The 24,252-nt window shown below is 44.3% G+C and overlaps 1 protein-coding gene across 4 annotated transcripts in view; it reads left to right on the top strand.

The window, feature by feature from the left end:
- Positions 1–24,252, top strand: part of NDRG4 (NDRG family member 4) — a 106,403-nt gene that overhangs the window by 61,439 nt on the left and 20,712 nt on the right. For all 4 annotated transcript variants that reach the window (XM_029609247.1, XM_029609245.1, XM_029609246.1 and 1 more), the window contains exons 9-13: positions 6,901–6,957; positions 7,254–7,305; positions 8,706–8,753; positions 11,251–11,286; positions 16,096–16,147. In XM_029609247.1, coding sequence (XP_029465107.1) covers positions 6,901–6,957; positions 7,254–7,305; positions 8,706–8,753; positions 11,251–11,286; positions 16,096–16,147 — 245 coding nt within the window. The remainder of the gene's footprint in view (positions 1–6,900; positions 6,958–7,253; positions 7,306–8,705; positions 8,754–11,250; positions 11,287–16,095; positions 16,148–24,252) is intronic.

The following is a 24,252-nucleotide window of genomic DNA, read 5'->3' as shown; positions in this document are numbered from 1 at the left end:
CTTTCGTTATTATCTATGTGTCATGTATATAGTTTCACCCCTTGTTACTCCCCCCTGTATCTTAAACTCACTGTTTAATTCCACTGTTCTCTCTGTAAAGCATATTTTGCTATTATTATGTTTTAATGTAAACTGATGTGATGTTTGTAACGAATGTCGGAGCTCGGCCACGCTTGTAACTCCTGTTATGCGTAGAAGTGCCGAGCTGAAGAAAAGGGGCGGTCTGGGGGGGGGGGGCGGGCTTGAGGCACCGGAACAGCAGCCTTTTGTTGCTGTGCTGGGGAAGTGCGCACCGGCAGTACAACTTGCTACTGCTCCTGTTGAGGAGCCAAACTTCAAAATAAAATTTTAAAAAATGGGTAGATAGGATAGGGATAGGAGGTGGGGAGGAAAGGGGAAGGGAGGTTGGGGTAGGGGGTAGGGAAGTTCCCTCCCAGCCTGCTCCTTAATTGGAGCGGACTGGGAGGGAACTGGGGAAGACCGTGATGCGTCGTCGTACGAAATTGCCAAAGTCTATCCCCCCATGCATGCGCATATTATAAAATCCAGTACACATGTGCGCGGAACCCAACGATTTTATAGCATGCGCGCGCCAATGCATGCATGTTATAAAATCGGCGCGCGCACCTTAGAAAATCTACCCATAAGTTTCTAAATTTCTTTACAAAGGGAATTGCAAAAACTTCGAACAGTAATACAGATGGAAAAGGGGAAGATGCAAATCTACTCACTCTAATGATTTCAGTTTTGCCCATATTTAAAGCTAATTTCCTTATCATTCACTAGACCAATCCAGCATGCCTGGGTTTAGACCTCCTGCCAGCAGGTGGAGACAGAGAAGATTCTGATTCACTGACGCTACCCCTTATAGTGCACAGTGAAGCCTGCAGACTTCAGTATTTCTCTGTATGGTAGAGATGCTAAATCCTATAGCATAGATTTTTAGGAGATAAATTGCTCCCAGGAGGTTTCTTCTTTGGGTATACTGATTGGTGGAGCAGAGGTGGGGGTTGATTACTCTCTTCTCTAAGCTTTGTCCTAGGATTAGGATGGGAAGAGAAAGCCAATGGTGGTGGTTCTCTCCTGTTTCAGTGTGTAGTCTGGCTCCTTCTCCTCCCTTGGCTTGGGAGTTGTCTTCTTCCTGTTGGGGATGACCTAATCATGAGTCCTTCGCATGGGCAGAATTCCTCCCGTTTTCAGGGAAATGTACTCTGAGAATTTTTATTAATATTTAAAAAAAAAAAAAGATGCATGTAACTATAAAAGGGATCGGGGATATTCATCTGAGGTGGCAGCTACTCTATTGCAGGCAAGGATGAAGTCCACATATTTGGCTTACATACATTTCTGGAAGGTATTTGAGGTCTGGAGTCCAAAGACCAGGATTTCTCCCTTAAGGCTTCAGTTCCTGAGGTTCTTTCCTTCAGTTCCCTGAATGTACAGGTTGCAGCTATAGTATGTTATAGGTGAAAGTTTCATAGTTTGGCTGTAGTAGCTCATGTGGTGATTCTCGTTTTTTATGAGGGACAAAATGTCTCCGTTCTGTGCTCTGTCAGATAGTTTCTCCTTGGAATCTGAATCTAGCACTCCAGGCATTACGTGCGGCACTTTTTCAACAGATTAGAGGTGTGGCTACAAACACTGAAGGTTGTGTTTCTGGTGGCTATCTGTTCGGCATGGCATGTTTTGGAATTGCAGGCTCTCTTGAAGAGAGCTATATCTACAACTTACAGAAGTGGGAGTGTACATTAGGACGGTTCTGTTTCTGCCAAATGTTGTTTCTTCATTTTACTTAGTCAGTGGAACTTCCAGGTTTCAGGAAGCGTGATACCTTGGGCGAGTCTGGATGTGAAGATGGTTTTGCTCAGGTATTCAAAAGACAAATTCTTAGGAAATCGGACCATTTGTTCTTTTCAGTGGTCAGAAAAAGGGAAGTGCAGCTTCTAAGTCTACTTATTGCTAGATGGATTAATGAGGCTATCAGTTCCATTTACATTTCTTGCGACTTGTTGGTTCCAAAAGAGCTTTGAGTCTATTTTGCAAGGAGTCAGGTAACTTGATGGGCAGAACATGATTCAGTATCACCTGCTGAGGTTTGTAGGGCAGCCACTTGGATGTCCTTACACACTTCTCTAAACATCATATGTTGGATGTGCAAGCTAGGGAGGTGGCCACAGTTTTGAGAACAGGCTTGTTTGGCTCCCTCCCTAATTGAAGGTGGCTTGGGTATATTTATTTATTTATTTGGCATTTTTATATACCGATATTCTTGTAACAAGTTACAAATCACCTCGGTTTGTTCCCAATAAGGAAGGAAAACTTTGATTTCTTACTTGCTTAATTTTTCTTTGAGTCTTTCCAAGATCCCACACATTGCTTGCCGACATTACTATGTATATATAGGTTTTATCTTGGATATGTCAATATTAGGAGTTAAAAGGACCTAGTTGGGTTAAGAGTCTGTGTTTTATCCTCTCTGTTCATAGGGGGTCAGTTAATGTGTCTATTGCTTTGATACAGTTATACTAAACTGCTGCAAGCTTCACTGTGCCCTATAAGAGGTATGATCAGTGAATCAGAATGTCTCCATCTGCTGGCAGGGAGGCTAAAAACAGGTGTGCTGGACTGATCTGGAAAGACTCAAGGAAAGAAAATTAGCAGGTAAGAAACATAATTTTTCCTTGTTAATTACCCAGCTCTTCACAGCACTCAAGTAAAATAAGTCCAATCATAGTATTGACATCAGCAGTAATAGGAAAGAAAATTGAATGGCATCTACATATATATATATGATAGTAAAGATCTAATCCAGCCAGTAATTTACAAATAAGTCTTAAATTGCTATTGAATAAAATAAATAGCAATGACCCTTATGGCGCCCCTGATTGAAGAGCGTACCAACCAGATGCTTGTGAACCATAATTTATCTGTAGCATTCACTTTGATAGATAGGAGCAGAGCCATATCAGAATAGTACATGACAAGCCAGTTTGATCCAAACTTTAAATCAAGATGATATAATCAAGCATGTCAAAGACTGCTGATACATCAAAAAGCACCAAGCTAAAGTCTGTGCCCTTGTCAAAGCCCCTATCAAAATATATCCAAACGGGATCATATCAAGATTTCAGTATTGTATTTTGGTCTAAAAGTAAACCGAAGTGGATGAAGTACATTATTTTGATCCAAAAATTCCAGCAGCTATTTCAGAACTGCTGATTCTACGATTTTAGTCAAAAATGAATTAATGAAATTGGCCTATAATTGGTTAAATCCATCCGGTCACTCCGTGGCTTCTTTAATAACAGATGAACTGCCACTTGCTTTAGAACAGGAGGCAAAAACACTTTTCAGCCAATGAGGTATTAACCAGTTTAGTAAAATAATCAGCAATGTTATCAATTAACATCTTAAGAACCACAGTACTGCATGAACTGAGAGGCCAGTTAGCAGCTTTCTTAAATTTAGCAATCTCTGTGGTTTCCTCTCTGGAAATAGATTCAAAATGTTCCCACAATATTATATGCTCTACTCTAGAACTTCCATGTTAATATTAGTGGAAGAAAATTACGCACTCAAATCAGCATCTTTTTAGAAAAAGACTTTGCAAAAACATCTGGAAGTAGAATATTTGACATTTGTTTGATTAGAAGGGCAATTAGTAAGCCTTGACACTGTATGAACTAATTTAGAAGAATTATATTTCCAATGGCCTTAATTGACTTATAAATGTAAATCGTTTTTTGTTTTAATCACTTCATTCCTATAGTTATCCAGGACTTTATTAAAGGCAGATAAATCTCCAGCTAAATGAAACTTGCGCCAACATCACTCAATCTGATGAAGATGTTTTAGATTCGAGTTCATGGGAGTACCACGGGGCACTATTACATCTCTTAATTTTTATCGACTTCATGGGAACTATTTCCTCAACCGAATTTAATGATTCATGTCATATTGTTACCTTTTTAGTACCACTGTGAACCAACCTCAGTAAGCTACGGTTACTAAAGAGCCCGCAACCTATCCAAGTCAATATGACCATGTTTAGAGATACTAGATGCACATCTATTGATATACTAAATGGCATCCGGCATCACTAAATTAAATTTAATTCGGTAACAATCTATATATCAAAATGTGACTGGGGTCGGTGTTCTGTATACACAGTACTTGTGTTGTGTTGCCACCTTGTGGTTGAATTGATAAACTGCATTTTTAGTATCTGTTGAAACAGTTTTGTAATCTTTGCTTTGACTGGTTAAAGTCACAGCAGAGAAGCAACATATTTTGGGAGATGTAGCTTCTCTGAGAAAACCCTCTGTTTTTGTACAGCAGGCTCTCAGGTAAGCCTGTACATCCTGGCTGCTTGTCTCTGTAAGTCTTTACAGAAAGCATTAACTTTTCACCTGGTTCAGCTAAGTATTCAAAGAGCGCTTTAATCCAATTGTGACACAGTTTAGAGAACTTGTTCCAGTCATTCTTGTCTCGGTTTCATTTTCTAGTAAAACCTGTGTTTTTTCAGTTTGTTTTCCTCAAGAAAAGTTAAATTTAAGAAGAAGCCTGTATTTGTGGATAAAACTGAGTAAGAGTTTAGCTATCTGTATAACTGTGCGGCATGCTGTAAAATAAGGCCCGAATAATCTGTACTACACAGATAATGCAAGGCCATTTTGTAAAATTATGCACAAAGGTAATGAGGGGGAGTTTATAACTATATCAATTTCATTAGATACTGAAAAGGCTTTTGCTGGGGTGGAGTTGGGAGTATTTCAGGTTTTAGATTAGTTGGTTTGGAAAATCTTTTATGCAAACACACATGCTGTATGGCCCCTAGAGTGAGATTATTGGTGAATAATATTCATTTAGATTATTGTGCTCTAGGTAAAGGTGCTAGTCAAGGATGTTGCTTATCTCCACTTTTGTTTAATTCAGTACTGCTGTGAATCATCTTCAGCAAGCTGCGGTAACCAAAGAGCCGGAAACCTATCCAAGTCAATATGATCATGTGTAGATATACTAGACAAACATCTGTTTATATCCTGAGAGGCCTCTGGTATCACTAAATTAAATTTAATTAAGTAATAATTTGTATATCAAAATGTGACTGGAGTTGGCTATTGAAATAGATTCTGCTTTGACTCTAAATGCCCGTAGCTTCTCCATGGAGAAGACAGGCTTTTATTACTTAACATACCACAGTATTATGAGGGTATATAATGTATAGTTTACTAGAGTTGCTATCATAAATTGTGCAGCTATTAAAAAAAAAAACAACTGATAACCTCGCAAATAAGCAAGTTACAGTTGTGAGTTATTGTGCTCACTTCTTAATCGTGCACCAAGCATTTACTTCATTTTTATAAAACGTTTTTGAATTTTTTTTTTGCAAATAAAATACCCAGTCTGGGTGTTGAAAATTGGTGTGTGATCCAATGAAGACATTAGTTGGAAAACATTGATTATAAAGTCATGTAGCTGAAAGGGTGCAATTCTTTAGCTCTCTTGAAGTGCAGGCCCAAGCCCAGGCCCAAGCATTGAAGTGAATAACTCTGGAAGCTGTTGATTCCCATGGCACATGTTAGCCTGACACCGGCATATCTCTTGCCTGTTTCAGGGGCCACCACCACGAATTGACTGCAATGAATAAAATAGCATGCTTCATAAACAATTAGTATATAGTGCTTTGAAGAAGATATAAGTGGCAAACTCACTGCAGTTTAGCGGACAAAAGTCCCAAGGCCATCAAAGCTAGCTGTGTGAGGACAGTTTATGAGTTACAAGAAGAAACGGACTGCCAATTGTGGCCCATGGCATCTCAGCCTCCGTTCTAATTGGACAAAGAGCACCAAGCACAGCAAAGATAATATTCTAGCAAAAATGGCAGGCTCGTTTGTAAACATAATCTCCCAAGGTGTGTTATTTCTTAATGGCGGCAGCAGATGACCCTATACTGTCAGGAAAAAATGCAATAAAATGATCGTACAAAGCAGGGATATGCATCGATTAGTAAAAACAAATCAGGCCAGTCGATTTATTTTATTTGATCAGGACACTTCTCTCCTTCCCACTCATTAAGGTACAACTCTGGTATGTCCTACTAGTGCAGATGGGTGAGGAGATTTGTGTTTTGGGATATTTGATTTACCGCCATCAATTCCTGTTTTAGTTCTCCAAACCAATCTGGACAGTCTCTTTCTGGATAGTACATGAGTTCCACTGTTTTCAGGATTACTTTTGTTTCACATGACACATCGATCTTTAATTGTTTTTCCATGTTTATGATTATAGAAGTTGCTTGACTCGGGGGGGGGGGGGGGGGGGGGGGGGGGGGGGAGAAGAAGAGATTTGGTTGCTGATGTCAGAGAGGCACAGGCAGATCTTGAGAGACACAAGATCTTGGTGTGTTTGGTCTCAACCTGAAAGGAGGACATAGCCCAGCTGTCCACATCTGCATATATACATCTGGTAATCCAGTGTCCCCTCAGGCCTATAAACACACCACAAGTAATCCTGCCTTTTCCCCCTTAAGCATACAAACATGCAATCATGGCCTTTAGGTCTCCCTGGGCTTGTACAACAGGCAATTCTGCCCCTATCGTCTCCAGGTGTATACTACAGGTAATCATGGGTAATTTTATTCCCACCTCCACGTGTACACAACAGATAATCCTGGGTAGCAAATGACCTCTTTATCTAAAACTGTAATTTGAAGATGGGGGTCAGACGTCTGTGAGCAGAGGAGGTATTAGAAAGCACAGGTCATCTGAGCCTCATCTCTAGGTCATAGGGAGGGACCTCTTTGGTTTTTACCACAAGTCATTTTGAGTCTATAATACATGATCTGAATCTACGCATTATTCCTTGGAATTAATCCTCTCTCTCTCTCTCTCTTCACAGTCGCAGAGATCTAGAAATGAACCGGTCAGGAACCATTCCTAACGCCAAAACACTTCGGTAAGCATCGGCTCGCCCCTAACTCTTGCAAAAGACAGGGATCTGAGCTCTGCTGCCGCACAGCAAACAGTAAATGGGAGGCCCAGTCCATAACCCAGTGCAATTGCTGCTTGTAATTAAATGCACACCCAGTCCCTGCTTCTTTGTGGCTGCCTCTTGCAAAAGAGACATAGACCAGATGCTTAGCTCTGCACAGCGACCCTTCCCTAGAAGTGCGCGTCTGGTCCCCACCTCAGCGCAGTCACGCCTCTTGCAGAAGATGTAAAGAAAGTCATTGGCATCCTTCTGTTTTGCAGCTGCCCTGTGATGCTGGTGGTCGGGGACAATGCTCCAGCTGAGGAAGGTGTGGTGAGTGCTTGTTTATTTTTCTGTTCTTTAGCTCTCAAAATTGGGACCTCCTGCAGCAATTCACAGAGAAGTAAAGGAATCGCCCCTTCTAAGGGCTCAGTTTTAGGAGGGTACCTGAGCTAGTGGGGGATCAAATTATCCACTCAGAGTCAATGACTGAGAAATAGAGCGAATGAATGCTAATTGTTCAAACGGATAAAGAGTTACGCTGCTGCATCCTAGGCTTTGCAGTTACACTGGGACTGAGTGGCTAAATTTCGCTGTCAAGTTTCTAGGTGACTAAATTTAGCCACTCAAGTTCTGGGTGGTCCTGGGAGTGAAGAGGAGAAGAAATTTATCAGGTTAGCTCTAAATTTCAATGTTGGCCAGCTAACTTAACTAACCAAACCTAGGTGTGGGGAATAGCTGGCTTAAGTATAGCCAGCTATCCCTGCACCTGGAGCCCTCAGTCTCTCCCCTCAGACTCCTACATCCCAATCAGCTTTTCAACTTTCTTCCCCCCCAGCAACCAGAGATCCTCTTCTCTTCCACCCCAGTGGCCAAATCAACTGTTCGATTCCAGACTCTGCATCTCTCCTTCCTCCCAGCAAGTTTTCCCAGTCAGCTGATCCTCAACCTCCCAACCTCCAATATCTTCCTTCCATCACAGCCGCCCAAGTCAATGTCAGAAATAACCACCCCCTTCTGACCCCTCCCTCCACCCAAACCTTGTGTTAAAAATAAGCCCTCCAACCCTTGATCTGAATAACGTTCCCACAGAACCCTTGCCAGCACCAGGGAGCCATTCTGCATGGCTCCCTGGTGCTGGCAGGAGGGGAGATTACATCCTTCCTGCTGGTGAAAGCACAAGACCCTCCGGGATCATGAATTGAAATCCCATACTGGTTGGGGGTAGGTGGCGGGGCCCAGGCTCTTTCACCTAATGTTTATGTTTGGGGGTGGGATGGTGTGGGAGTTTAGGATCAGGGGGTTGGGAAGGAAGGCAGGCTATTCGGGTGAGGACCAATTTCTTTTCAAACACTGCGTGCTTGACTTAGGTGGCTAGATTCTGTCCAGTTTACTTCTGTTAGGCAGATTTTCAGCCTCAGTCTAGCTGGCTAGTTTATGGCTGAGAATTTGCCGAAATGAGCCAGACAAAATCTAGCCATCTAAGGGGGTCTGTTTAATAAAGTTTTTTTTCCCATTTTGTGTTTGAGAAAAATGCTTAGTAAATAGGGCTCTAAGTAAATATAAATGCAATTTATTATTGGCTGAGTGAAGCAGAGACCATTAGATAAATGCCTGTGGAGAGAGATGGGAATAAGCAGGGGAACTAAAACAGGTCACTGGCTGCTGAATTAGACCATGTCTAATCTCTATTTCAAAAAATTATTTTATTTTATTTTTTTTGTGATTTTCAGGTTGAATGCAACTCCAAGCTGGACCCCACAAACACCACCTTCCTGAAGGTAACCTATACCTGCCTAATAGCCATCATCACTCCATACTCGCGTCACTCCCAGCAGTGTCCTTTAACTACCATCACTGCATGTTCACAGCATTCCCAGAAGTGTCTTTTTTTAGAACCAAAGACCACTTAATGCTGGATAAAGCCATCATGGACAGCTGTAAGAAAAAATGTAGTATAGCATGCATTGACTATAAGAGAGCTTTTAATGGCATGCCCCAATCTTGGATCATAAACTGTGTCACATATATAAAATACACCCAGACTTGATAAGAGTGCATCAAGTTCACCCGAAAATATAGCAAACCCCACGCCATCTGAATTACCCAAACCATGGAGAATGCAGGTAAGAAATATTTTAAAATAAAATTAAATATCATTCTTAACATTAAAATACAGCGAGAAATATTTCCAGGTGTTGCTCTGTCACCACTATTGTTCTGTCTGCCACTTATTAACTCCTTGGACTATAGATTTTGCCTTTTTCCCAGAGGCACAAAATGATCCACAGATAACAGCTTACTGTTTGTAAATGATTTGAACCTTTACAGCTTCTGTGAGAGTCATTTAACAGACCAATCCTGAGTAGGGAAGAACGTTTCAGATGACATCAGGATGACATTTGGCCCCAACCATAGTGCCAAAGTGGCTTTTCTTGGAGGAAAGTGAACCAAAATAGAAAGTATCTCCTTGACTGAGAATTGTAATATAAAGAACTCAAACAGGAAACGAATGTAATAAATATCTGGGAGCTAATGAAGGTGTACCTGTCCATCATAAAGCAATGAAATAAAAGCTGAGCAAAATGTTCTACAGAAGGTTGAAAGTAAGAATGAAAAGTGCTTTAACAGCATGGAATATGATACAAGTCATCAACCAACGTGCAGTCCTTGCAGTTTGATGGCTTTGGAATTATTGACTAGCCCAGAAAAACCTCAACCAGAATACTCCTTAATGGCTACCAGCTAAGCTATAGAAATCAGTATGTGTCAAGACCTTACTCCATAGGACCTGAAGAAAGTATGTCTTATAGAAACAGATTACAAATAGTCGGACTATAAGCATACTTGATGACATCAACAACCCCCAACGCTTAAAAGGTGCTAAACTATGAAAGTAAATAATCACAAACAATTTCCAACAAACATTTTGAGGAATAGAAGGAATGAGTGAGAACCCACCAGCACAAGTGAGGAATGAAGGAACAGAGTTAAAAAAAAAAAAATCCTGTAAAACTTGGACCAGCCAACAAGAAAAAACAAATGGCAACATGCAAATATGGTGGGGAAATACAGAGAGTACTTGCCTGACATGGGAATAGCTAAAGCATTGGACTTAGACCTAAAGGTGGGAGATTCTTAAATTTACAGTGCAGGGCAGTGAATTATGCACATGGTAGTTTACAGCAAGCACAAAAACTGTAAAATAATAGATAAATACTAAGTCTGTAGCACCTGATTGGAGACAGTTTCCCATGTCATGGCTAGATGTGCTGTGTTGATGTCAGAAGGCTGTGTACAGGAGCTGGTCTAGTGACTCAGCATGGAGGTGAAAGGATGATAGATGCCAAATGTCCTTTGTAAATATTTATTGAAGTGGAGACGAAAAAGTGCCCGACTCAGGCCGAGTTTCACCACTATCCAAGTGGCTGCCTCAGGGGCTAAGATAAAATATATAAATATTAATGCACATACTCACAAAAATAAAATTAAACATTAAAAACATTAATATGATACACAACAATACATAAAAATAACTCAATAAAAGCATAAACAATAATTACAAATAAAATGGTGAAATCACAAAATGATATAAAACAACATAAAGCAAATAAAAACAAGAACCTTAAATAGATAAAAATATAAATAAGCAAACCATCTCAGTAAGCGGGGCACCCAACTACAATACTGAATAAAATGGAGCAAAAAAACATTTAAAATGGCTAAGGACATTTGGCATCTATCTTGTTTGTTGATACCCTTACGGCTTTCATAGATCGCCTCCCTTCTAGTTTTGTGGGTTAAAGGATGATTGCACATTCCTATCACCTAATGTGTTTGCTTTATGTATTCCATGACAAGAATGACCCTCACTCCTAAACCAGAGAATGTTGGGTAGATTCTGAATTTCTCAGATTTACTTAAAAGCTTTGCATGGCTTGCGTATGCCTGGCTACCGAGCACACTGGGCCTCTGTGTAGTGAAAGCTGTGGGGACTGCAGGAGCTGCTTTGTTAATAGCTTTTTTAATGATATGGATTATTGATAGGAGTTATAGATAAAATTAAAGAAGGGGGACTGGGTGTGAGTTTTTGGAGGAGGGATAGCCTTTTAACTGATTTCTTGCCCTGAGTGAAACTCTAGCGAAAAGGGAGTGTTAGGGGAGAAAGGGAGGCACTAGAGAAGGAGCCTTGGAGGAGGCAAGGGATGGGGGCCCATCCTGTGGTGAACTGAGATAACTTGGGGGACACACTATAACAATGCAACAATTTCCTTGCAGATGGCTGACTCTGGTGGACTCCCACAGGTCACACAGGTGAGTCTTCTGATTTCTTTAGAGCATTGGTTTGATTTGGCCTTGGGTGTTTGAGTTTTGAGGACTCGGGAGAATCTCACTTACCTGTTTCACTAGATGGCCTACATCTGTCCTGTTTTCTCTGCTTGCTGCCATACTGCAGTTAATCTCAGACTTTGCCCTCACTTCTGCTGAGGATCCTCTCTTCTTAATCCTATGCCGCCTTGAATTCTGAGGCTAACTTCACCACCACCATTTTCATTGGGAGGCTGTTTCATATTATCTGCCTCCTTTTCTCTGAAAACCTGCTTCCTCACATTACTCCTGAGTCGACCCCTCTGCAGTCCCATGTCATGACCTCTTGCTGTGGAATTTCTTAGTCACCTAACAGTGCTTGCCTCTCGTACGTTTGGGAGATTACCTGCCTACCATACCCTACCCCTTCCAGGGTATGCATATTACCTGCCTACCATACCCTACCCCTTCCAGGGTATGCATATTTAAGTCATAGGGTTTATGGTGCTGTTCCAATACCATTTTGGTTGCTTTCCTATAGGTTGCCTCTCCTCTGTAGTTCTTTTGAGACGCTTCCTCTGGCACATACTCTAGGTGCACACTTACCGGTTTTGTGAGGTAGTATTATCGGTTCCGTTTTTCTGCAAGTTCACTTTTCCTATGCACAGTAGGGATGTTCATTAGTTTGTTTTGTGTTTTTATTAGTGCGCACTCATTTTTCACTGTGCACTAAAATGAAATGAAACTAAAACAAACTGTGCCTGCACACAAACATTCTTCTAACCCTTCCCACTCTCATATTGCATTGTTTGACCACCTTCAGGTTATCATATGCATTGCCTCCAGATTTCTTTCCAGTTAGGTGGTTGTCACTACCTTACCATACCTTGCTCCATTAATTTTCTCTATGCTGAAGTGCGTGATTGCATTTTTTTTTTGCTTTCAGTATTAAACTTTGCACAGGCTTTCTTAAATTGCCTCTCTTTCTTCCACTTTTCTTGGAGTGTCAGCCCGGTTGTACAGGAGGTATTGCCTTCTCGGCCCTCTGCTTACATAACTTATGAAAACACTGAGAAGAACTGGACCCAGGATTGAGCTCTGTGGCACTCTGCTGGTTACTCCGTGTCGCCGTTCACTCAGTTTCTGGTTTGGTGTTTCCCACCCAATGTGGCATCAGACCTGATCAGGTGTCCCATGGAAAAAAGTCACCACTTCTTGATGTTCAGATCCAGCCCAGCACCCGCGCTCTGCTCTCAGCACCTGACAGTAACAAGTCACCAGCAGTGGCTCAGACATGCAGGAGCACCTTTTTCAGAACATGTGTAATCATCCTAGGTACAGCATGAGCCCTGGAGCATCATGAAGGGCACGAATAGCCAGGCCCCGCTTTGTGCAGCACACATTGCACCAGCACCTCCTCTTCTTCCCCTCCTGAGCCTCCTCCCTCTTATTTTCAGGCTGAGTGGGATGGGGAGAGCATGCACTGAGCACTGGATGTGACTCACTCTGAGTGCTGGGCGCAGCAGCAGCAGCAGCAGTGGAGGAACGGTGGCAGCCAACATGTGGCAGGCAAGATACCCAGCCAAGCCGGCTGGCCGCACCACACTGACTTTTCCCTTCTGCTGCACTTGCATGGAGAGGTTGAGCTGGTCTATTGTGGCGGGTTCATGTATGTCCACCCCCCCTCTCTCCCTTTGTATTAAAAACTGACAGGGATTTCAGCATTTTCCTGGCTGTTCTTTTGGCCATTTGAGTCCTTTCCATGGCTGCATTGCCTGCTCCATGGAGGATTTTGTTAATGTAGGTGTGGCTTAAGAACATAAGAAAATGCCATACTGGGTCAGACCAAGGAGTCCATCAAGCCCAGCATCCTGTTTCCAACAGTGGCCAATCCAGGCCATAAGAACCTGGCAAGTACCCAAAAACTAAGTCTTGAGCTTCAGAATGTTGGGAAACAGTGTTCTAATCCAGGTCATCACCCTTAAGGCTCACCCCAAGACTACTCAGCTTGTTCATGAATATGGCTCCTGTATGGAGATCCTTAATGAAATACAAATAGACCACATTTAGCATGCTCACCTAATCTAATTCCCTGGTCCACCCAGTCAGAGCAATCAATCAGATTTCTATGAAGGAACCTTTCCTTGGTGAATCTGTGCCGTTTCAAATCCTGAAATTTGCTAGATTCAAGATATCCCCTCCCCCTTCTTGATTAGCTGTCCTGTACCACTCCTAATTCAAGACCCTGGTATTTGCCTTGAGATGTCTTCCCCACTTTTCATCCTCCTTGCCTTTTTTTATGTTCTCAGCGCCTAACCCTACTCCAGTATCCCTTCCACAAAACAAGCAACCACTCACTTCAACCCCTTCTCTAGGGTAGCTTCTTTCCCTTAGAATAAACTTCCTTCTAACATTCAGGATTCCCCATTTTTTCTCACTTTTTGATACTGGTTAAAGACCTCGTTTGTCAAGTTGATTTTTCTTAAATCTACCTCGAGCTCCCAATTTTCTCGGTTCACCTTACCACTGCTGTATATTGCCTGGCACGCTTAGTTCTGTTTTATTCTTTTTATTCCTTATAAAGCAGCTTGAGCAGAGAACCCAAGAAATACTGTAAATGAGCAGGTATTCAATAAGCCTTTACTTTTAGCAGTGATTCCTCTAATTTCTTCATCCCGTAACTATGTTTGGGGGAGGGACCAGTGTGGCAATGTGGGTTTGGGGAGCAGGAGAGGCCCAGCCTGACCAATTATTTTTTTTAAGTTGGGGGGGTTGGGTGATCAGAGGAGTCTGGGGTCTTCACCAGGGCTTGGCCACGTTTTTGGGAGCAGCCTCGAGGAAGCTTCGGGTTGGGCCCAGGGAAGCTTCCAGGAAGCCCCAGTGAGGTTGGTGGGGCCTGTGCACCACTATGCACCTTAGACAATATACCCCTGCCTCTAATTACTTTTCAGGCCCTTAGGGCCTCCTCCCATCCCCCTAAAATTTTGGTAAACTCCATAATAATATTCATCCCATCACTCCTTTCAGAACAATCCTGTAAATGCACATAACTGGACATCATGGGGCAGATTTTAAAACCTTGCGCGAGCGCGTACTTTTGTTCACGCAGCAGGCGTGAACAAAAGTACGCTGGATTTTATAAGATACGCGCGTAGCCGTGCGTATCTTATAAAATCCGGGGTCGGCGCGCACAAGGGGGTGCACATTTGTGCAACCTGCGCGCGCCGAGCCCAGTGCGCGCTGCCTGTTCCCTCCGAGGCCGCTCCGATTTCGGAGCGGCCTCGGAGGGAACTTTCTTTCGCCCTCCCCCCACCTTCCCCTCCCTTCCCCTACCTAACCCACCCCCCCCGGCCCTATCTAAACCCCCCCCCTTACCTTTGTCGGCAAAGTTACACCTGCTGAAAGCAGGCGTAACTTTGCGTGTGTCGCCGGCAGCCCCGCTCCGTCCTCCGGTCCCAGGGGCGTGGTCCGGAGGCCTCGACCACGCCCCCGGGCTGGCGCCACGCCCCCGGGCCCGCCCCCGAAATGCTGGGGCCCGCCCCCGAAACGCGTCGTTTCGGGGACGCCCCGGACACGCCCCCTCCCGCCCCTTTTCAAAAGCCCCGGGACTTATGCACGTCCCGGGGCTTTACGCGCGCCGGCGACCTATGCAAAATAGGTGCGCCAGCGCGCGAGGGCCCTGCACGCGTAAATCCTTTTAAAATCCGCCCCCATGAGTTTATCTGGCTGACTTTGCAATCTGGCCAGTAACTGAATATGCCTGTTTCAGAAAAAAACATCACAGTGTCTGAGGAATGATTTATATATGATCTTCGGGGGTAGACTGCAAAAAAATAATCAAGAAATACCTAAATTTATAAATTAAAAGATATCCATACTTCTTTGCTTGAATGTAGTCTGAGAGCCCGATGTAAGGAAGAGAATAGTAAAACTGTGCGCTGATTCAGTGCACAGTTTTTTAAACCCGGTGGAAAATAAAATTTTGATGCAATAAGAAAATGTTAATGAATGATAAAAAAAAACCAAAACCATAAACCCGAATTAAAGTGGGCACTTTGGGCCTTTTGCATAGGCTGAGTGCCCATTAACTCTGGAGTCACACGGAACTCAGCACAGAAAGCATTTTTTTATGTGCATAATAATAGATTTTTTTTTTAATGCAGAAATTTTGCTTTGTGTGCACAAAACATTTTTTCTGCACAGTAAACTCCAGACTATAGGTCCCGGTATCGGAACGCCAGCTTCTGCTGGGAAAACTAAACATTAGCCCTGGAAACTTTGCTCTGCCTTGGACTAGGGGGTAAGTTTCTAGTGCTAAGAAAACGTGAGGTAAACCAGTGTGTGCACCGCTCTACATTGGAAGGGGGGATAGTAGCTAATGCCAGTATTAGCATGGGATATGCACGAGAGGGTGCTAATCTGTACGTATTGTTGTGCGCAAAACTCCTTGCTGCATGCAGCAGTTAAGTTTGTGCATAAAAAATATGTGCCCGGCTGCAAGTTGAACTGTGCGCCCTGCCAAACGCACCTTATTACATCGGACCCTGAGCTTTTGTGGAAGAGAGAAGCAGTGTGGGTGTCTAGGGGGAAAGGGAGGAGAGAAGCAGGATGGGTGTAGAGGGGAGAAACGGTATGGGGGAATGGAAGAGAAGAACTGTGTGTTTTTGTGGGGAGGTATTTTTGGGGGTGGATGTTCCTGAGAGCAGCATATGGGGTTGTGTGTGTAGTGTAAGCAGAGCCAAAGGAAGAGAAGGGAAAGCAGCGGATCTTACACCAGACCTCTAATCTCCTTTTTTTCGTTTGTCTCTGTAACAGCCTGGCAAGTTGACAGAAGCTTTTAAATATTTCCTGCAAGGCATGGGATATAGTAAGTAGAAACCCCCTTCTGAGAGACTGTGTGCAAAGGTCAGCATGACTAGCAAAAAATGCATGCTTTGGTACGGATGCGTGCATGCTGAGGGTAAAGTGGATTCGAGTGAGTGTCTACGTGCTTACAACACTGCTGGTATGAGTGCAGGTGTGTATCTCTTTATTTCATATTTTCCTAGCGTGTAGCCAGATGGACTCCGGACCAATGGGTTGTGCTCCCCTGCCAGCAGATGGAGATGGAGTCAGATTTCAGAGCTGACGTCACCCTAGATACACCCCTGCAGTAACCTCAGCCCTTCAGTATCTCTCCGTCCCCAGCAGATGCAGACATGCTTTCCCTATGGGCATCACTGTAGCTTTTGGAAGAAGAAATTCTACTTTTAAATTGGAGGAAAGATTGAGCCCCGCTCTCCTGTGGTGATACCTAAAGGTCCTTCCTCCAGTTGAGAATTCCTGAGGTGATTTCCGAGATCCCTCAGAGGTGTGTCTTGGTCCAGTAGCTGGTTCCCGGCGTGGACTTTCACAGTTACTGCCGCCAATGGCACAGGCAGCCAAGAAACATAAGCGCCTTGCTCTCTGTGCTGCTTGTCATATTAGGGCTTCCCAGACTGATCTGGATTCCAACTTGTGTCAGCATTGTGAGGAAGTCCAAGGGGATTTGGCCTCCCCGGACTTTGCTGAGCTCGGCTCCTCCCATTCAGATGATGGATTGGCAGCCTTAACTGGAAGTACTCCGGATCTGAGTAACCCCCTGGCTGGGTCTTCCATGGGAGAGGGAAACTCAGCTGGGCCCACCCCAGTTCTCCCCAGGCTAGGCATGAACCTGATGGCCTTTTCTTTGGTGGAATTTTTCCACAGGCCTTTGTACAGGCAGAGTCTACTTCTTCATTTGCCCTGTCTGGACAGAAACCCAACCAGTCCCCTCTCCCTCTCCCATTCCTGTTGGCAGACCTCGAGGCATGCCCCACCTGACCAAGGGTGTCCCTAGTGAGGACTCTGATGGCACGGACGAAGAGCAAGATCCCTTGCAAGAAGGGAAAATTCCCCCGAGATTAGAACTGTATCAATTCATAGAGATGAATTGCTGGCCTTGGTTTCCCAGACCCTGCAAACGCTGGAAGTTCCTGGAGTGGAACCTATGACTGAACCAAAGAAGAATCCCATTCTGATTTCCTTGTGCAAAGCCTCTTGCTACTGCCCAGTACTGGAAGCCATCCAGGATTTGATTGACCTGGAATGGGATGCCCCAGAAGCAAGTTTTAAAGGGGGCCGGGAGTTAGAAGCTCTATACCCGCTGGATCCAGCAGTGAGAGAACGTTTGCATTTCCCTAAAGTGGATGCACTGGTCTGCGCTGTCTGTAAGTGAACAACTATCCCAGTGGAGGGAGGAGTGGTCTTAAAGGATGCGCACGTTAGATAGTTGGAGTCTATCCTTAAATAAGCCTTTGACGCAGTAGCAATGACCTTACAGATTGCTTCTTGTTGTGCCCTGGTGGCAAGTTCATGCCTTCTTCTCTCTCAGAAGGGGATAACTTGGGGGTGAATCCCAGAGCGGCTATGGGACCTGCCGCCGCCTTTTTAGCAGACACAGGCTCAGATTTAATCCATACTTCAGCCAGAGGAGTGGCCTTAGAGATAACAGCCAGAAGACAGCTATGGCTGCGGAATTGGTCAACCGATGCAACCTCCAAGGCCAACCTTACAAAGATGCCCTTTAAAGGATCACTCCTATTCGGAAACGAATTGGAAAAACTGGCCAGTAAATGGGGTGAATTTCCAGTCCCCCAGCTATTGGAAGATAAAAGGAAGCAGTTACAGTGCCGCTCGCCTATGAGGGGCCGGTCCAGGGACTGTCAGCATTTCTGCCCCTACAGAAACTCGACATTTCAGAGGTCTCGGCCCTTTGGAAGAACTGTCTTTTCATAGTCGACAGCCCAAGAGAGGGGCAGGTTTGGGTTCATGATCATCTCAACCTCCCAATTAAATTTTACCAACCCATCTTTGGAACGAGGAGATAGGGAGTCGACTGTCTTTCTTTTACTAAAGGTGGTGGAGATCACTTCGGACAAGTGGGTACTGGAAGTCATCTGAGAAGGATAGGCGCTTTTGCAGCACTCCTCGTAATTTATTCATGATGTCTCCTTGCCACTCCCAGCACACAAAGCAGGCAGTGGAGATTACTCTTTTAAGGCTCCTCAGGATGAGGGCTGTAATCCCAGTACCTATGCTCCAGGAAAATATAAGGCGTTATTCCATCTATTTCCTGGTACCCAAGAAGGAAGGTTCCTTTTGCTCTATCTTGGACCTCAAGAGTGTCTACAGTCACCTATGAGTGAATCATTTCATTTCCGTATGGAAAACTTACGCTCCGTGATAATGACCATACAACCGGGAGAGTTCCTAACCTCCCTGGACCTATCTGAGGCCTTCCTACATATTCCAATCTGTCAAAAACACCAACGCTTCCTACACTTTGCCATACTGGGTTGCCATTATCAGTTCCAGGCACTGCCCTTTGGCCTAGCCACCACCCCAAGAACGTTTCCAGGATTATGTGGTCATGGAGGCAGCGTTGAGAAGAGAAGGAATCCTGGTCCACCCATACATGGACGACTGGTTGATCCGGGCCATAGAAGAAAGTCTCCTGGTGACCAACAGGGTGACCTTCTTGCTTCAGGAACTCAGTTGGATAGTAAACCTGGACAAGAGCAGTATCAATCCTTCCCAGTCATTGGATTATCTGGGAGTCTGGTTTGACACCAGGTAGGGCAAGGTCTTTCTCCCGACCACATGAATATGGAAGTTGATGTCCCCGGTGCATCAGTTGATAAACACAAAATGTCCGACAGTGTGGAGCTATCTTCAAGTTCACCTTACTCCGCACTCAGAAGTTCTCTACATCTCTGTCTGGAAAGTACTTGAGGCCTGGTGTGAGGAACGCGGTGTCCCCCCTTGGGCAATCAAAATCCCACTTATTCTGGAATTTTTGCAGTAAGGCTTGAATAAAGGTTTGGCCCTTAACTCCTTGAAGGTACAGGTAGCGGCTTTCTCCTGTTTCAGGTGCAAAGTGAACGGAACCTCCCTGTTGGCTCATCTCGACTTGGCCAATTTTCTGAAAGGGGTGAAGCACCTTCGGCCATCCCAAAGGTGGCTGGTTCCCTTGTGGAATCTTAATCTAGTATTGGAATTTTTGGCAGGGCCTTCCTTTTGGCCGCTGCGCAGTCTTTCCTTACGTTTATCAACCTTGAAAATGGTGTTCCTGGTGGCTATATGCTTGGTACGTCATATCTCTGAACTGCAGGCATTGTTGTGACAGGAACTGTTCCTCCATATGACTCCAGGAGCGTTACAGCTTGATACTGTTCCATCCTTCTTGCCCAAGGTAGTCTCGGAGTTTCATTTGAATCAGTCTATTTCGTTGCCTTCCCTAGATAAGCACAGGGACGCGGAGGAATACAGCCTCCTCTGTCATTTGAATGTCTGTAGACTTTTGGTGCGGTATCTGGAAGTTTCAGAACTGGTTCGAAAGATGGACCGCCTATTTGTCCTTCAAAGTGGAAGGAAGCAGGACGAACCAGTTTTGCGGGCTATCATAGCTCGCTGGATTAAGGAGGTGGTCACGGGAGCCTATGTGGAGGCAGGAAAGCCAGTACTTTCTCAGGTTAAAGCTCATTCCACCAGGGCTCAGGCAGTCTCATGGGCGGAAGTTAGACTGCCGTCCTTGTTGATATCTGCCGAGCGGCAACATGGTCCTCCTTGCACACCTTCTCCAGGTTCTATCACCTGGACGTACAGGCCCAAGAAGATGCAGCCTTTGCAAAGGCGGTATTAACCGGACCTCAGGCAGCCTTCTGCCCCGATTGGGAGTAACTTTTGTACATTCAGTTGGTCCTGAGTCCACCTGGCTACACGCTAGGAAATGGAGAAATTACTTACCTGATAATTTCATTTTCCTTAGTGTAGACAGATGGACTCAGCATCCCACCCACAGCTGCCCAAGAACAGTGCCAAGGATTGGCTCCGTGAAGTGAATATCGATTCCAAGAGATTACGGGTAAGCCGTCACCCAGTCCCTAGATCAGGACATCTATAATCTTACTGGGTTATCTGTTTGTAATCAAGTTTGGTTATGGTTATCTGTTATGGTTATCTGTTTGTAATCAAGTTTGGTTATGGTTATCTGTTATGGTTATCTGTTTGTAATCAAGTTTTTTCGATAGTATGTCCACAGCAGCTTTTGAAGAGAATATTAATTAAGAGCTGGGGTCACCGCAGGGATGTATCTAGGGTGATGTCAGCTTTGAAACCTGACTCCGTCTCCATCTACTGGCAGGGAAGTACAACCCATTGGTCCTGAGTCCATCTGTCTACACTAAGGAAAACAAAATTATCAGGTAAGTAATTTCTCCAATATTTTTCTCTGTGCATTTTTGCCTGTGTGTGTGTGCATAGTGATGGATGTGTATGTCTCTTTGCAAGTATGTGTGTTATGTGCGTACATTGTGTGTGACACTGGATTTGCACATGCCTGGTGTACATATATTTGCTCAGATACATTCTTCCCAAACTGCCTTGTGCCAGGCTATTCCAGATGGATGAGTGCTGGGGAAGGGCAGCCCTTGGATGTCACGGGAGGGCCTGCTGTGCTGTATGTACACTACAGTTTTTTGATTGGATTGAAAATCCCATTTGCTGCTGTTTTGAGCTTTGTCTCTCACCTCTTGACAGTTGAAGCCCTGTGATTGGCTGCGTGCTAATGTGACAAATTCCGTTATTTAGTTGCAAAGGCAAAACATGAAGAGACACACGTTCTCCTTTCTCCTTTTCCTGTGACAGGGTACGTTAGAACCCTGAGACCAGCCACGTTTAGCACTCAGCATATCACTTGTGCAGACACCATTGTGATATTAGTTATAAAATATAAGAAGCCGGTGGAGAGAGTCAGCAGCAAAAGTGAATGAACATTCTGTGGCCTGCAAAATAACTAAATATGAGATTTACTTGTCACCTAATCCGGTTACTTTCAGCCAAGCTATTAGTAAGGAGATGGTCTGTACTGCTTTATCAGTGTTGGCACTTGTCCTTAGAACAGTAGTTTACATAAAAAAGACACAGAGATAATTCACAATAGTGCACCAAACCTATGCTTTATTTAAATGTTTTAGAGAATGCGTGGCTATATGTTTGTAAGCTTGGCTGAAAGCTTTGTCTTCCACTGGCTAATGACTGATTCATATTAGCAGTAAAGGCTGATGTAACAGGTCCCAGTAACTATGAATGAGGCTAAGTAGGGGGCGCAGCCAGTCAGAAGTAGATGTGGTAACTGCTAGAGTCAGCTCAGGTCAGGGGTTCCATTGGTCTCCAAAACCAAGGTAAACCCAGGAATTTTCAGTCCATCGGCTCAACTTGCAAGTTCATGGACCTGCAAACTCATTTTCCACAGAGAGAGAGGACAATCCGTACCCATGCGACTGCGAGCTCATTTTCAAAGGGAAACTCTGGGAGCTTCCCTTTGAAAATCTCACAATGCAGGTACGAAGTAACCCACGTACTTTACGCCCTGTATTGAAGCAGGTGCATAGGACAAACCAGAAAGTACACAGATTTAAAAATTCATTCTCGCGTGTGCTTTGCTTCCCCTAACCCTCAACTGACCGTGCCAGCTTTTTTCTACATGTTGTGATCAGTGAGCTTATGTTAATCGGCACGGAGGAGAGGGAAACTATTAAACCTGCATATGTAAACCGTTGTGATGGTTCTCCAACTTAACGACGGTATAGAAGAGTTTTTAAATAAATAAATAAAAACATTCGATTATTAACCCCCTATGAGTTCCAAACAAAATCGCTGCACTGAATTTTTCCCTCCCCCTCCCCTTTCCTCTGCAGGTAAAAGTCCTGCGCATTGTGAAACATCTCAGGCGTTTTTATCTGCTCTGATAAGGGGAGGGGCAATTTTCAAAAGCCTTTTTTTTTTTTGCAGGTAAACCTGTTTATCCACATACAAAGTTTTGAAAATTGTTCTTCCAATACCTCTCACTAGTCCTGTACAAGATACTTGATAAAGTAGCTCTAGTTAAAGATATTATCCCTGTAATCATCCACGTTTGGCTTTTACACTGTGGTTTCTCAGAAAAAGAGCGCATCAGGTTAGCCAGCAACTGGTAGCGGTGGCAGTGTACTGAGCTGTTCTATCCCATTTACAGCGGGTCAGTACCAGTGGGGGGCCGGCACTTGGGGGAAAGGAAGAGCAGCAGATAATGGGGAAATCGTGTGATTTTTCTTTGTGGCATCACCTTCTCTCCTCTTTTCCTTTCCTGGTCTTTAGCTGGTTTACCATCTACCGTACGAGGGGGTCACAGTTTTGTACTCTCGAACCTTGTACCTATTTTTAGGTAAATGAAAGTGAAAATGAAGGCACTTAGATTTGAAAGTACAATCTGTGCACGTTAACTTTCTCCCTTGACCTAACGTCACCTCTGGGAATGTGTCTTTGTACTCATGTTATGGCAGATTGTGTAGACTCTCAGGAGGATTGAGTGAGGACAGTCGTCAGACAGCCAGTGTCCTCAGATAAATTGCTATTTTATCGAAATGATAGGCCAGGTCAAATCGATGGAAGGGTGGCACTATTTGTTAAGGATAACAAAGAGTCAGAGGATAAAAGTCCTGCAGAAGACAAAATGCAGTGTGGAATCTCTCTGGACAGAAATTCCCTATCTGAAAAATTTTCAGACTAAAAATCGATTTTGTCTAATTTAAAAAAACTGAATTGGAGGTCCCCAAACTAAGACCCATGGCCCATAGCTAGCCAGCTGAGCAAGTTTATCCAGACTACTACTGCTTTGACCATCCACAGAAAGCAAAGGAGGTGCTGTGGGGATGGGAGAGGCTATCCTGCCTGTAGGGCTCTTCTCCAGAAAACAGCCACCGCTATTAATTGCATCAGTAACATGGAATAGACTTAGTTTTTGGGTATTTGCCAGGTTCTTATGTCCTGGATTGGCCACTGTTGGAAACAGGATGCTGGGCTTGATGGACCCTTGGTCTTATATAGTTATACTGGGATAATTTCCAAAGTGAACTTGCACGCATAAGCTGTCTTTGAAAATTGGTGTAACTTATAGGGCATATTTGTGGGCTAACCTGTACCCTACCCAATGTCACAAAATTACTCCCTTAATCAAACACATTTTGTTACAAAGCAGCATCAAAGCAAGTGCAGGCTCCCAGGAGCAGCAGAAGGAAGCCATCTGTAGGATGCTTGGACCTAAAACCTGTTGTTTGACCTGGTGGCATTTCTAATGTCTGTGGCTGACTGGGCAGCGAGCCTCCCTGGATGGTGCTCGTGACTGTCCCCCCCAGAAGAACAAATCGTGCCGAGCCTGCGGAGGAGCAGTGACCTGCATGAAGGTGGCTCTGGGAGCTGAGCAGCACAGGCACCTTCCATTTGCAGAGGGCTGACGTTCTCAAGTCCTTTCCTCCAGTGCCTCGTTCCTCTAAAGATGTCCATTTTAGATTCTGCTTTGGAAATGAGAATTGTTTTACAGTTTTTGTGATAATTCCTAAAAGTATTTCTGCATTTTGGGGGCAATTTTTAGCAGCTCGGCTAAGTGCAGAGTCCACGGGTACTTTTGTGGTCCATGGACTTTGTAGGTGGTTTTCAAAGAAAGAACTTCCTGTGTGGTATTTCCTTGAGAATTTGCTTATGCGGGCACGTGACATAAATACCTCACCCTCGCCCCCCCCCCCTCGTGTACTTCGTACCTTTCTTTTCTCCAGACGGACAAAGGCGTGGGAAATGGGCCTGTGTGCCTTTGAGAATTCAATTCCGCACATGCATTTTTATTTCCCCCTCAGTGAAATGTCCCTTTTCAGTGCAGCTTATAAGTAAGTGCATCACAAAACCCACGCAAATGTTCTCGTCCCGCTGAGAAGGGCAAATTTCAGTCAGGCCAGCAGTTTTGAAAATCAAGCCTGCCTGTAATGTGGCCCGCGCTTGGCATGGCTCAGCACGGGTCCTGGAATGAGCTTTTGAAGCTCGATGGTTTGGGGGGCATCTGAGAGACCATGCACAGCGGACATTCGGCTGTGAAGTGCTTTC

The sequence above is a fragment of the Rhinatrema bivittatum genome, chromosome 7, assembly GCF_901001135.1.
Source record: "Rhinatrema bivittatum chromosome 7, aRhiBiv1.1, whole genome shotgun sequence".
NCBI classification, from domain to species: Eukaryota; Metazoa; Chordata; class Amphibia; order Gymnophiona; family Rhinatrematidae; genus Rhinatrema; species Rhinatrema bivittatum.
Note: the sequence above shows the minus strand (reverse complement) of the source record. Positions and strands in the feature narration are given on the sequence as shown.